This window comes from Syngnathus typhle, linkage group LG17 (assembly GCF_033458585.1).
Source record: "Syngnathus typhle isolate RoL2023-S1 ecotype Sweden linkage group LG17, RoL_Styp_1.0, whole genome shotgun sequence".
NCBI classification, from domain to species: domain Eukaryota; kingdom Metazoa; phylum Chordata; class Actinopteri; order Syngnathiformes; family Syngnathidae; genus Syngnathus; species Syngnathus typhle.
This window is the reverse complement of record NC_083754.1, coordinates 3518241-3533032: the sequence shown is the minus strand read 5'-3', so window position 1 is coordinate 3533032 and position 14792 is coordinate 3518241. Positions and strand designations below refer to the sequence as shown.

General features: G+C 41.6%; 3 protein-coding genes across 4 annotated transcripts; 2 read left to right on the top strand and 1 right to left on the bottom strand.

Annotated features, from left to right (window-relative positions):
* Window positions 1–837: 837 nt before the first annotated feature.
* On the top strand, window positions 838–1808 carry lect2.1 (leukocyte cell derived chemotaxin 2, tandem duplicate 1). The gene is made up of 4 exons (XM_061302928.1): window positions 838–996; window positions 1064–1175; window positions 1251–1402; window positions 1480–1808. Exons 1-4 carry the CDS (start codon window positions 954–956, stop codon window positions 1644–1646), a joined length of 474 nt encoding a protein of 157 aa, XP_061158912.1. The 5' UTR covers window positions 838–953; the 3' UTR covers window positions 1647–1808.
* A 1137-nt stretch (window positions 1809–2945) lies between these two features.
* Window positions 2946–9250, bottom strand: gga1 (golgi-associated, gamma adaptin ear containing, ARF binding protein 1). The gene is made up of 17 exons (XM_061302861.1): window positions 9092–9250; window positions 8017–8101; window positions 7829–7904; window positions 7312–7410; window positions 7098–7221; window positions 6796–6896; window positions 6647–6727; window positions 6411–6548; window positions 6248–6329; window positions 5575–5688; window positions 5353–5502; window positions 5199–5272; window positions 4943–5130; window positions 4574–4791; window positions 4324–4493; window positions 4143–4253; window positions 2946–3931 (listed from the first exon to the last, which is right to left on the bottom strand). The coding sequence occupies exons 1-17, from the start codon at window positions 9234–9236 to the stop codon at window positions 3821–3823; spliced, it is 2067 nt and encodes a 688-aa protein (XP_061158845.1). The 5' UTR covers window positions 9237–9250; the 3' UTR covers window positions 2946–3820.
* Window positions 9251–9753: 503 nt separating this feature from the next.
* Window positions 9754–14561, top strand: LOC133170152 (MICAL-like protein 1). 2 transcript variants are annotated; one of them, XM_061302859.1, is made up of 16 exons: window positions 9754–10311; window positions 10607–10655; window positions 10797–10938; window positions 11142–11191; window positions 11266–11408; window positions 11477–11579; window positions 11685–11964; window positions 12133–12295; window positions 12373–12766; window positions 12870–12992; window positions 13084–13210; window positions 13289–13379; window positions 13480–13553; window positions 13635–13749; window positions 13820–13863; window positions 13961–14561. In XM_061302859.1, exons 1-16 carry the CDS (start codon window positions 10142–10144, stop codon window positions 14080–14082), a joined length of 2190 nt encoding a protein of 729 aa, XP_061158843.1. In that variant the 5' UTR covers window positions 9754–10141; the 3' UTR covers window positions 14083–14561. The 2 variants fall into 2 exon arrangements, with proteins under 2 accessions (XP_061158843.1, XP_061158842.1); XM_061302858.1 differs by having other exon boundaries at window positions 11477–11964.
* Window positions 14562–14792: the final 231 nt, after the last annotated feature.

Below are 14792 nucleotides of genomic sequence, written 5' to 3'. Positions count from 1 at the left end.
TCCAATGATCAAAATAGACTTCTGGCTGTCTGTGTCTATCCTAAGACAGGAGTGTTTGTATGTGAATTTGCAGAATAATGAAAATATGATTATTTCTCCTAACCAAAGGCGGTTTTAAAAAAAAAAAATATATATATATATCCACTTTCACCCTATCCAAATAACAGCTAAGATGTGTGCCACCACCGCCTAGCTTTGACTTGGCATTTGGTGTGTTTGCTTTCGTCTAAATGAGCAAATAGGTTTCATTTGAAGGTTTGGAAATTTATGGGAGCGAGGCACGTTCTGCCCAACTCGCGTACACCTCCTCTGCAAATACTTTTCTCGCTGTATGACTCATCAGGAAATTCTACTTTTATTTTACCTGTAAATGTAATCGTGTCTTTGCATGTTTACAAAAATATTAACAGTGGTAGACCCTCTAACTCAAATCCCCCTCACTTTTTCCACAACCATTGCCAACAACCTTTTGTAAAATGACATTGCGGGCAATCTCCAAGTATGTATGACCCTCGAAAACATTTAAAAAGGTAAAAAAAAGACAACAAAAACAAATTATGGGCTGTGGTACTCCCGGGCGTCATCTTTATCAAGGATTTTGGGGGTCAACAAAATCAATTTCATACAACTTCCCATGAGTAAACTTGCAAACAAATGAAAAGTTAATTCACACTAAGGTCTTTCATAAATTGAACTTGAATATTTTGTCGACATTTTTTGTGCGTGAATGTGATAACTGATCAGACTTTCCAGTCTTGCTCAACAAGAACTTTGACACTGGGGCAAATGTGCAGAATGCAAAATGGTCAAGATTCACTGTGTGCTTGCATGTGCAATTTATTGACATAACAACTTGTTGCCAGGTGGAATTTACGAAATGTCGTATTTGAGAGGCGGGCTGTCTTTATCCATGTCGATAAAAGCTGTCGTAGAGCCCGGCAGGAGTCATTGCGATGAAGATGATGAAGAACGTGGCTCTGTTGGCAGCTCTGCTGGGTGAGAACATTCTCAAAATCTTCATCCGTCCCATTTCGTTCTAACCTGTATATATATTTGTGTGTAGCTCTGGTGTGTGTGTGTGAAGGAGTGACCTTTGGCCAGCTATGTCAGGGGAATCCCAACAACAACCCGAGGTTATCAGATCCTTTGGGTGCCGGCCACTATGGGGCCCCACGGTAAGGTGGCTGGACACATGTCGGGCAGACGGGAGTTGACTTTTTGACTTGTTGATGTGTGTGCGCGCGTTCCAGGGGAAGCAGGACTCACCAAGGTTTGGACATCATTTGTAATGACGGCTCAGAGATCTACGCTCCATTTGACCTCACTATCACGAGGGGACTCGTTGTCTACAATGATCCCACTAAGGCCGCCATCGACCGCGGCCTCGTAATAAGTGGCGAAGGTCAGTAAAAATGAAGCATTGTCAGAAAATGAACTAGCAACTACTTTGTCACTTCCAACTACTGACAACACTTGCAGGTCTTTGCGTCAAGCTGTTTTACGTGGAGCCTGACAGGACTTCAGGAAGCGTGAGCAAGGGTCAGCGTCTGGGCGTCATGATGCCCATGCAGAGCGTTTACCCGGGAATCACCTCGCATGTGCATGTGGAGCTGTGTAACAAACAAAACCCCACACAGTACTTCTGAGGATGGGGGCAGGACCATTTTGACCTTATCTATTTGATTATCCTATTAGGCATAAGAATTGAAAATAAGTTAAACCGGCCAGCAACGTTTTGTTGTTATTATTTAGATTAACACAATTTGTTATATGCAAATTATGTGTCAAGAATAAAGAGGTCAACAGAGGTGTGATATTGTATTTTTTATTTTTTTTATTTTTTTGGGCGTGTTCGCTTCTCGAGTTCAATATGGTATTTTCGTCAAACGCGCATGCGCATGAGGTGAAATTCCACAATGCAGGAGGGGCAAATCCATTCGAGGAAACAATTAGTACTAATTGTAATTTCGCTTTCAAAATGGCGGCCGGGGGTGGGGGGTGGGGGGGTAATGCACAGTTAAACGGAAATATGAAGATGACCACAGGACTCAACTCACTCCACGCTAACATCGATAAGGACTTTCCTAAAGGGACTGACTTTTGCAAGCGCAAGTTGGACACTTTGAAATTTCAGGCAGAAAAACACACAAAAAAAACGACAAACTCAAACGAATGGTATCAGACATCCAATAAAAAGAAATTGCTTCAAGTTGCAACAACGGAATACAAGCCAGATTTGAAGAGGATCGTTCAAGGCAAGGAATGCCAGAAGTTGCACTAAGCAACATGCATAGTAAGTGGAAAAAACGCTATTGTAAATTATTTTGTTTGTGGACTTTGTATTTTATTATCATGTTGGTGCATGACCCATTTTAATTAAGAATTTGAAAATGGGTGTGGTTGAACACTTGATCTTGGGGAAGAGGGAAAGAAAAATGTGTCTGTTCATTTTGAGAATTTTGTTGGATTTATGTGAAGCTTAAAGCTACTCAAAAACAGCTTGTTTAATTGTCACACAATTTTGCACAACTTCTCGCTTTATATTATATATATATATATATATATATATATATATATATATATATATATATATATATATAAAACTCCACAGACTAGCCATTGCAAAGAATCCATAGTCGTAATTACTGCAAAAAACAACTCATTAAGTTGTCAAAAGTCGTCTGGTGTCTTTATGTATGTTGTATACTGCCCTCTAGTGGCCAATCTGTATATTGTGTATTCGCAATCATGACACTCATTTTGGAGACTACTTGCATCCAATTTAAAAGTAGATTTTTATGTCCTTAAATGAGAGCACAAAATTGACAACCAAGATCATAATGTTAACTATAATGTAATACGGTTGATAATTGAGCTTCTGTAAGCATGCCAAGCCTGCAAAGTATGAATTCAAATGACAAGAACACAACCCTACTGCACCAGTGTTTAAATTAACCCCCACCTCCACCAAAACCTTTATTACTCCTTCATATCTTAGCACTGTTTATGCTTTTGCACAGGTCAAATGTACATTGGTATTTACAAAGCAGTCGCTCTAAGGAGGAGGGAGCAGAACGTGAGGGAAGGACTCAAGACTGCAGAGCTCAAATGAACAAGATGGACAACAAGCTCTAGGTTGCAATTTGTCTAGCAATCCATTTCATGCATTTTCAATTTTACTTTACTCATGTATTGGTGATATAGGAAGAGCCATGATCACGATTTAACAAAGATCCTATTTAAAAAAAAAAAAAAAAGTATTAAAATATGATACACTGCAACTTGTTGAAACAAATGATGTATTACAGAACAAATGTGCTAAAAGTTAAACAGAACTGAGAAAGAGGCACATATGGCAGAATACACAATGTCACAGTACTTTTTTTTTTCTTTCATGACACAAACAAGGAAAAGTCCCCATTGATGAGAGACATAAGTGATGATTCAGCAGTTTTTGGTTTGACAAACTAAGAGGTAACGCATATGTCCTTTCCGTCTTGGCACGCGTCATGACAGCAGAGCATGCACAAGTGAGGACCAAATCTACAAAGTCAAACGTTGTGCTCAAGGCCAACGACCCGAAGCACATATGCGCATGCAGTAGTGAATGTCGGTTCTTCATTTGTAGCAGTCTTTAAAAGATTTGGGGGAAGAGAGAGAAGAAGGGGGGGAAAAAAGAGGCGGTATTAACAAGTCAGTTAAAGCAAAGCACACAGAGAGCATGAGCAGAAGTGGGAGGGGCAAACAAAAATTTCGAATAGGTACGGAGTGTAGCTGAGTTTGGCGGACAAGAGTCTGTCAGGTTGGACTTTGCCGGCCGCTATAGGTTCCCCCAAGTGTCTGAAGCAGGCCAGTTTTCAAGACTGCCACTCTTGTTGTGCACCTGGTCGCCCAAGGTGAAGCTCAATGTGTACTGCAGTTGAACTTTCTCCTAAAGCGCACAAACGGGAAGAAGATGTTAAACATAGATTTTGCAAGGCCTGCAGAATTTGTGTTTTGTTGCTATACAAACATGAAGCCTACCAAAAGAAAGTATATTTTTTCCCCATTCTTTTCCATTCTTTAGAAATCAGCATTTAAAAGCATTTTTAAGACATATTCATATCTCTTAAGAGTTTGAAGGAGTTAAAACTTGGGTGTACCTTGCTTGGGTTTGCCAGTAGCATGATCTGTGTGACAGCAGCAGTAGGAAGGATGGGATTGAACGGTGGCAAATCGCTTCCAGATGGTGGCTGCAACTTTACTCCCATTGACTGCACAAGTAGAACAACAATGTGACATCACGTTGACAATAATGGGGAAAATGAAAACATCCTCTCCGACCTTCTGAGCAGAGATGTTTATGTTTATGTTGGTGACAGGCACGGGAGCGGAGGACAGCATGGAGATGATGGCCACCTGCACGTCGGGGCGAGATGGCGGCGAATCACGGGCAAAGTGGCAAAGGACCCGCAGGCTGTGTCCATCGAAGACAGTCACAGGCAGCAGACTACCTGGTAGGCGAATCCATCCATGATTATATCAGCAATTGAATTGTTGTTGGGGGGAAAAAAAAAAAAGCAAGTCTACTTACTAGGTTTAATGGATTCGAGAGGCACAAAGACATCAGCCAGGGAAAGCTCAGCAGATGCAGTCTCTGGGCATGCGGGGGACATGTCAAACGTGGTGGCCTCGGAGGGGAGGGGCAGCGCGGGGCGGTCTGAGCTGAAGAGCGGGATGCGGTTGGGGGGAATAGTAGACCCCGACTTGCTCTGTAGATCTCTCAGAGTTGGTTTGACCTGCTGTTTGTCCCTACATGCAGACACAGACTGGTTACCGTCACATTCACTGGTGTCAATACGGAATTATTGAAGAAAACCTCAAAGGTCAGTATTGCAGCACAGTACCAAAAGATCTGACAAAAAAGACAATTATTTATTTACCCCAAATGTATTTCTTTTACCATTTGAACTGTAGGCCTTCGGGAGGAAGAGATTGCTGCAGCAGGGTCTTTCCTAATAAATCGAGTTCATCCAGGACTGAGCCTTTGGGAGCAGAGGCGGGAGAGACTGGGTGCGAGTGGGAGGAAGGTTCCGGACTCAGGAGAAGACTAGGTGCCGCTGGGGTGTCTGCATCGATACTGTCGGATGACTTGAAGGAGAAATGGACATCAATACAAGGAAAGATCAACATATTTAAAGTTCTTTTGTGCCACGTACCTGGAAGGAGTCCCAAGCTGTGGAGTCCTCGGGCTGGGAGGGAGGGTTGGAGGTGTGTGTTCCTTCACTTAAACCTGAGTGGGACAATACCAACATGACAAAATGTTTGACTACTTTATAGCCAGATTAAAAAAATAGGAATAATTAGGGTTACCAAGCGACATGAGCTCATCATCAAGTAGGGAGATGCCGGTTTCCTGCGAGGTTGCATTGAGGCTGTCGGTTGGAGTAGGGACTTCTGGGAAGGATGGGGGCGACTGGGGCGATGTGTCCAAGCCAGACAGATCCAGCAGTGCTGTCCCCACTATGAAGTAGAAAGAAAAAAAAAAAAATCTGAATGTGTTCATGGCCAATCACCTAGCAGTGCTTCACCAACCTGTCTGCTTTTGTGCGTTTAATGCATTGTTGCTGTTCACAATCTCCCCTTTCACCTGCTGCTTGTACAAATTGATGACATGGGTCAGGCTGTCGTTGGCCTGCAAGATCTCCGCTGCGGAAAGCCCAGAAAAGACGCCCTTTAAATGTCATCACTGTGCTGATAGGGAGCACAAAAGATCCCGACTGCAATTGAGAAACGGCTTTGTGGCTTATGTTGTTAGGGCCACAATAGGCTTTGGACTAGAGGACGCCGCGTTGCTTTAGATCAATTACTGCTAATTGCTAGTACTGCTTTCCAGGCTCTGATCTGAAAGCCCATTTACGCAAATGTAGTATCGCCGTGCCTTTGGACATGCAGACAATGTCAATCAATAACCAGATGATGGAGTTGAGATTCAAGTCCTATTAATAAATGACTGATCTACTTAAGATGTCTTTTTTTTTTTTTCTTAAAGTTAATGTGCAATCATTGAGTTTATTTTAGGATTCTAGTGGAAGAATAAATGTCCAAGGTAGGCGAAACAACTTCGAGTCGACTGTTTGTAATAGCTGAAGACGCAACCTGTGGAACCTTGGAAAAGGTCGCGCAAGACGACAATCGGCGCAACATTTTGAGACGGGTTACACAAAACAAAATGTGGTTTACTGGTTTTGATGATGGTAGTGCTCACCTAAAGCTTCATCGTTATCCTCCGTATCGCTTGCCAATCTGAATAGTGTGGGTCGCATTTTTTCGCAGCGCTGGTAAAGGTCCTGTAAGAATAATACAAACGTGATCAAAATTGGTTTTCATCTTTCCAATCAAAATGAGAAGAGACGCTCTTTGGCCCTCACCTGTATGAGCTCAGCGTTACTCTGATTTGTAGTGTTGGCATCGTAGTCCTGCAGAAGCTGAGTCAGCAAAGTGATGCTCTCCTTGACCTCCTGGATGGCCCCCACCCGCTTGGTCACCTTCTCTGTTCGTCTCTGATCCTACGATAAGTTCAAAAGGACTGAATGTATCTTTTGTGTGCACAGGTTGATTGTAAAGACCGAATGGATTTTCATTGCTGCTTTGGCCTTGGGGTTACCTCTTGGACCATTTCCTTGATGAGCTTATTGGCGGCCTTCAAGTCTTCGGGATGCGAGCTGTTCAGCAGGCGAGACAACATCTGTCAAAGTACGAGGACCGTTAAAAGGAAGCAAGTGGGTGAGAAGTCTTGATGTGTATATTTCTTACTTTAGACTTTTCTTCATCTTCAAATACAGCATTTTTTGGTCTGGGTGGTGGATGATTGGGTAGTTTATCAGGAGGCAGTTGTGGATCTTGTTTGATAATACCTTTAAATGAAGAAGGAAAAAAATCTGAATTATTTTCCCCCCCAATGCTGTTGAATTCGTATTTAATTGTAGCTAGCCTCTTTGTTAAAAAAAAAAAAAAACATTACTGATAAGACAATTATTCAACTTGCTGCACTGTTCAACTAGGTAGGACAAAGATCATATGAGTTAATGCCAAATGGCTTTCCATGCACTTCCAACCTTGTTTCTTTAGCATCTGATAGGCGTCTATGATTTTGGACTCATCGGGCAAGCCTAACGTCCAGCTGTAGATCAACTCCAAGACTTTCTTCTTCACTGGCTCCGGTGAGCGCGAACCCAGGTACTGTGTGAGGACAACAACATATCTCATGTCACATGGACTGCAGGGGGGGAAAGAAAACGATGCAGGAATGTGCACATGAGAATATCCTACCTTTGGCGAAACCACTTTGATGAGCTCATTGAGAAAGCGGAACTTGCCTACTTCACTGTGAAAGCGTTTCCCACAGTTTTTCATACACGACTCCAGAACCTGGTGAAGAAGGATTGATGTATTGCATTGGAATAAGCGCTAACAGAGATGGAGTGAAATCGTTAAAAAAAAGCCTGACAGACTGATCAATGGTGCAGATTCACTGATAAAACGCTAATTTAATCAGTGCTCTCATTTACATGCGTTGCAAAAAAAAAAAAAAGATTTGGGCTACAATGCAGTGTAGCCTTAGATGATAAGCAGAGTAAGTTGGAAAAACAAGCATATCAAGTTGCCACATCAGTAATAGGCAGCTAGATAAACCGGATCCACTATATGGGAAAGACTAGGATGCCGTGATAAAAGCGCAACACCCAAAACTCTTGTCACCCTCTTGCAGAAAGTTCCAAAAGAGGCCAATGTAAACAAAAAGCATCAATACCATTTCAGCCAATTGTGACCTAAACGGTTTGTTTACCACAAGAGCCTGCATGGCCTCCCACTCCTGTGGAGATTGGATCTTGTGGGCCAACAACCTGGTAGCCAGCTGAGGCCTGCAACACAACACCAATTTCACTCATTCAGGGTTTATAATGGATCTTTTCAGACTAACTAAAAAAGTGGAATTGGTAAAAATGATCTAATTTGCATATATCTGGCTCTTACCCCTCCAAATCATTATTGAGCTGTTCACAGAAGGCATTGATGCTGCTCCAGTCGGTCTCCCTATTCAGTGGATTGGTTGCTCTGTCTGAAATATTCAACAGTCAGGAAAGAAGATGTGGATGAAAAGCTTCATTTTCCACATTATTACTATTACATTAAGTTGCAGAGCAAAAGATGCCAACTCGGTAAAATAGTTGCGATCATGAGATAGTTAGGGAATGCTTTGCAAGACGTGGACAATCGGATTATTTGTGATGAGATCTGGCGTGCTGCTACAAAAAAACAAAAAAAATCAATGACATTTAATTGGTATTGAAGTTATTTACTGTAAATAATGTGTCTTTGCTCGCCAACTGTTCCAGAGTCGTTTAGGGGTGCTCTATGAAGCAGCTCGCAGTCATCTCCTACAGGACACATCTTGGGTCCTTACATGCACTTTCTTACGAGGCTCCTCTAGATGATCTTTTATACAATATCTGCTCTGTGCGTTAATTCAAAATTCCACAAATCCAGCACCCCTCAATCAACCTCCGCACAATTAAATGTGTGTATAAAGTGTATAAATAACCTGTGCCAATTTTGTTTAGTGGTGTGTCGTGAGATTTCTTTTCCTAATGCAAAAATATCGGCGTAGCTAAACAAAGACTGCAAAGCATTGATTTCGGTATTTGCTTCGAAAAGCAAACGGCCAACCTCAAGATACATTGGACGTCAATGTTAGCTAGCCTGCACGGTGTGGTCTCGACGATATTTCGGTCAATTCCAGAACTTTCTTCCGGGTGAACAGCAATAATACTCAAGGGAAGACGCAATACTGAAAACGAGAGTCCCTGACGTTCACTACTAAAAAAAAAAATCAATCCTTGAAGCTGACAGTACGTTAGTTTGTGCTGTGTTGACAGCTGCCAAGTACAGGTAGCTGTCGAGCTAGGTTAGCTTCCTGTGTGGCACGGAACCGCCTTCGCTAGCCACTTAAACAACATTGACACCTCACACTTAGCACGCCGATATTCTATTATGTATGTTCGGTAACCATCTGACAATAAAGCGCGCCTATTTAAGAACAAAAACTCACTGATGCGAGACTCCAAACTCTCCGAATCGGGAGGAGCAGCCATCACAGCAAGCTTTAAGTCGTCTGGTCTGCCTTGTGACGAGCTACGTAAAGGCACGTACAATGCGCGGATAGGCGGAGCTAATATGAAACAACAATAAAGCATTCGTTTTATTTTTGACAGATTATGATGTTTTGGGGGTTTACGCGAGTTTACTATTTAGGATACAATGCGTTAATCATAATTGGGGTGGCCATCACTCCATGTTGAACATGCGCTGTCAAAATGACGTCACTGTACCAGAAATTTGACACAGTCGTGATTCTAAAAATCTTATTTAATTACATTATTTTCAGTCAGATATTTTGTGGCTGCAAGTGTGTCAAGCTTTTATTTTACGGTTTGACTTTTTCCATTATTTCAAAGATATTTATTAGGTCTTTAATTACAACGAGCTGTACTGATTCCGGAATATTGCATTACATTTAAACTGTACATATCTTCAACTACGTCCGAGCATGAATCAGTTAAAAATATACATAAATATTTTAAGTAGTCTGGAGATGAGCAGGGAAGAGGAGGAGCTATACATGTTCGAAATAAACACTTAAAAGAAAACAAACGCGAAAAAGTTGTGCAAAGTGGGTTTAGGAAAATCTCGCGACAGCGTTTTGTCTCCCCCTAGTGGCAGCTATTGATTACCTTGTGTCGTGCACAGCAAGATGGATGGACATGCAGCGAGGGGATTTTTTTTTTTAAATAACATTTGAGGACCTCTGCGATCAAATAGACCTGCGATTTCGCCACAATTCAACGATTTATTTTGGTTTGGGATGCGAAGTGACTTCTATGACTGAATCCTCGCCGACTAGATCGACTTTTGTCAACTTCCGTGCAGTTTTTTTCTCATGCGGAAAATTATTATTAACCGAACTTCACCTAATCTTGTTTTAAAATGTAGACGCAATATTGACATTTGACACGGCGTGCTAAATGTAGCCTTCGAACTCGCTTGCCTTTCGCCTCCACGTTGCTGTGTTGATGGATGTCACGCTGACCCAACCCTCGTGATGAAGTCCAGTGCCACCCATGACACGATGGCACCGAGGAAAGCCTTGCTCAAATGGTGTGTTCAAACCTGCACCACCTACCCACAAGTGGAGATCACCAATTTATCCACCTCGTTCCGAGATGGACTTGCGTTTTGTGCAATCATCCACAAACACCGCCCGGATCTCATGTAAGTAGTTTTGTTTTCTTTATTTGTGCAGGGCTGAAGTTGGCTGCATGGTGTGCACAAAAAAAACCCCTACATTTGTTGTAGCATGCTGTTTAATCTACATCTGACAGTGGGCCTAATCTCTTCAGAACAACTTAATCTCACTCGTAGCCATCTTCCTTTTAAAGTAAAGTGGATTACTGTAGTCAAAATAAAGTCAGCTCATTTGTTATGTTATTTTAACAGGCATGTTTTTTGTGTTGACATTTCCTACTCTAAATAATGTTATTGTCTTGTTTCATTCATCTTGATCCAGAGATTTCAGCTTCCTCTCCAGAGTTAATATTTACGAAAACAACCAACTGGTGAGTCGGTTGCACACAATAGAAACGTGTCCCTTTGAACAAACGTGTAATCTTGCACAGCAGGGATTTACAAGCAGTTGCACATTATTATGCAAAAAAACATGTCATTTGGTTTGGTGTCTTTCCATGCACTGGTTTCAGGCCTTTGAGGTTGCAGAGACAAAACTGGGCATCCCCGCTTTCCTGGTCCCCAAAGATATGCTTGCCACCGAGGTGCCTGACTATTTGAGCGTCATCACTTACCTTTCCCAATTTTACAACTATTTCAGCGGGCTATCTCACGGTAAGTATAGAAGCATCTCCTTCTCTGTTTGACACTTTTTATTTTGATTTGAAGTCGTCTTCAGATTTCAAATCAACAACTGTGACCTTCATTTGCAATTTCCTCTTCACTCATTCCATTTACATGCAGTCGGGTTGCGCTCAACAAGTTTTTCCTCCTGTGATCTTTATTCATCATTTCCATTTTCTATCTTGACTTTGCAGCAGGTCCTTCCAGTTTGAAGTCATCATCACACATCACTTCATCAAACAAGGTGATAAAAGAGTCAATCATCCAACATATGAAAGAAAGAGCCAATTTTGTATTTCCAATTTCTTTTTCCACCAGCATTCGGGTTCTTCGCCCTCCAGCAAAGACGATGGTTATTCGAACAAAAGTCTCCACAATGCATGTCGCTTTTGTACGAAACCCGTTCATCTCATTCAGAGACGAGTGATCCGAGGCGAGATCTGGCATCGCAGTTGTTTCAGGTACTCCTACTCAAATATCACTAACATTTCTGAAAATGTGTCACATGACCAAGTTGTATTTCTTTCAGATGCAAAGTGTGCCATGGCACCCTTGCAGCAGGCTTTTACGTTCCAGAAAAGAAGACTGGTTGTTTCATCTGCTCTGATCACATAACAGATAACAACTTTGAGGTACAGGAAGAGTGCCTGTCTCTTGACGGATTGACGCTCATCAACGTTCCTCAGTATTCTGAGACAACAAGGTCACATGACAGACTGCTTTATAAACCACCGCAGATCGAGCAAACAGTACAATATGAGTCATCGGAAAGGCAGAGTAGCATGTCAAGGGAAACGTCTCCTCAACCTGCTCCGGGATACGTCGACGAGGGAAGCGATGGCAACGATGGTTCGCTATCGCTTTTGGCAAGAACGGAAGAGACAAAAACTGACGAGCCCTCGGAATTCTCGTCACTGCAAGTGACCGGAGAAAGTAAACAGCTGGCTTCCAAAGAGGAGTCGGTTTCTGTCCTTGCAGCCGGGACTCAACTTTCCCAAACAGCGAGCAGCACCTCAGGTAAAGACGTTTATTCGACTATTTTTATTTTATTTTTTTTAGGGCTGATAAATGTGAACACAATTTCCACTTATTGAAATGAATGCAACAACAAAAAAAACACCTGAAACAAACTCAGCAAATGTAATGTTGGTTGAATTCTTGCTTCAATCATGACGCAATTCCCAGAAAACGTCGAGGAGACAACCAATAGTGCTGAGCGGAAGGACGAGAAAAAAATTGAAGCGACGCCAAAGTCGTCCTCGCCTTATGCACAAGTACCTGCAGAGAGTAAACAGGTGGCACCTCAACAGATCGCCCAAAGTCACTCTTCTCCTTTTTCATCACAAATGTAAGTCAGCTGACATTTCTTTCTTTGTACTTAAATAAATCTCAAACACTCATCATCGCTTTCTTAATCGTACTTAGGATGAGTTCGAAAAATCCAGTGAAAACCAACCATCCATGGTTGGGCATCATCCATCCCGGACCTTGGACACAACTACCTCCTGTTCAGTCCCCGGGACCCCCCACGCATGCCAAACGTGGTCCAAACGGACAGGTGTACTGGTACAGACCGAGAGTCCCTCCTCCCAATCCTTTCGGTGAGGACCTGGATGAGGAAGATGCCGTCAAAACGGAGTTACAGCCTAAAGACGCTCATGGTGGACACACCGCTCAACTTGGTTGCTTCGATTTAACGAGCGCTAATGTCACACAAAAAAAAAATCCTAGTCCTGTTTTGACAAGAAGTCTTTCTGTGCCAGCTGTTAAATCTACTAAATTGCCTTTTGGGGTGACGGAGGACAATAAATCAAATAAGGTATGGAAATGAATCTTTTTCTTAAAGATGTGGGTTCATATTTAAGTCATTTGTATGCAATAGTTGTAAGTGTATGTACAATTATTTTTTTTTTTTTACGTAGGTTTTCGTAGAGAAGGACCATTATGATGCAAAAGCAGAAATACCCAAATCCAAAACATGCCAGGCCCTCACATCTGGACGAGCCGCTGCCCCCGGACACGGCTTCCCGCTTGTTAAAAGGAAGGTATGATGCTGATTGATAACTAATTTGGATTACACGTCAATTAAGTGGTTTATTATGAAAAGAACGCTGGCTATTATTTGTCGTTCGGCAGGTGCAGCCAGACCAGTACGCTTCTGCTGCAGATCTGCAGGTGGAAAAAAGCCAAGTGACAAAACAGCTGGAGGCATTGGAGGAAAAAGGCGTAGAATTGGAGAGAAGTATCAGAGAGTGCCAGAATGGTTCACCAAGCATTTTATTTTCAACCAAAAATTAACATAAAACATCAACAAAACACTTATATTTCCATTTCATTTTAGATGAAGAGGAAGAACGTCTCGTGACCGAATGGCTTTCTCTTACCCATGAAAGGCAAATTCTGATGCGACGAGATACTGAGCTGGTTTATTTGTAAGGAGCTAAAGTATTGTAGGAATGCAAGTGTTTGCACTGCTGTGTGTATTTCAAATAAATAAATCCAGATAATCACATTGAACTGATTCTGTGGTAGGACTAAGCAGCAAAGTTTGGAAGAAAGGCAAGCAGATGTTGAGTATGAGCTTAGACGTCTCCTCAATAAACCGGGTGAGTTTGTGCAACCATTTGTTGAGATTCAATTTGGATGTGTATGTTACACGCAATGGTTCTTTTATACTGGATGTTCAGAGAGCGTGTGGAGTCGAGAAGATCGAAGTCAAGAGCAAAGCCTGATGGCCGAGCTGCTTGGCATCATCGAGCAGAGGAACCAGATCGTCAGCATTTTAGATCAAGATAGGAAGAGGTGCATTGAGAATAAATGATTCCAGAATCGATTTTGATGTCGTAGTAATGCAGCTTCGTTTTCCAATTAGGGAGCGAGAAGAAGATGTACTTTCGGAAGTAAACAAGAACCAAGGTGAGGATATACAATGATCTCGATTTATTCAGATGTTTGCATAGTGTGTTGGAAATGATGACTTGTGTGGATTCTTTTTTTTCTTGGGTCTCGTCAGAGCTCCAGAAAGAAGATTTGAAAGAGCTGAAGAAGTCAAAAGGAAAATTCAAGCCCTCAAAGGTTTTTAAGATGAACCGGAAAAGCGAGCGCAGCACAAACTCTGTGGACAAAAACAGCTGAAGTTCTGTCCAGACTGTAGAAGAATAAAACTGAGGACAACTTCAGACACCAAATTGAGTTATGCTTGTACACATTGACGCTCCATTGTACTGTACTGTTGTCATTTACCCTTGATGTAAGAAATTATGCCATTAGGCTAACGATATGTATATGCTGTATATGTATTTATTTTTTTGAAATGCAGTCACAGTACGCATGTTTTACTGCAGATACAGATGGAGGCTTGCACCTCAATACATTTGAATGTTTAATTTTAAAAAAAATATATTTCAGTTCATAGAAGGAAATTCTGAGCAACTACAACGATGTTGTATGTTACAATTTGGGTAATAGTATATGGATAACAAAAGACAAAAAATTGTTTTTAGTGTCGAAATTAGAGAGGAGTTTATATTCTGAAAAGTGTGTTTCTGTATACTGTGTCAATGTTTAGATTGAATCCACTTCTGACATTAATAAATTTTCCACGATGTTCAGAATTTCTTAAATATGTTTTTGTGTAAGAAAATGATTTAATATGTACGTTAAAATTCGCAAGTTTCATATACGATATTAATTTGCAAAAAAAACCCACTATATTATTGTGGTGACACAAAAGATCCGCTAGACGTCGCTGTTTACAAACCACAGAATTATACTGTGCTGTAATATAACAACTTAAATGCACATTTTACCGTTTAAAACAATATTTGTCGGCTCTTATAAGAATA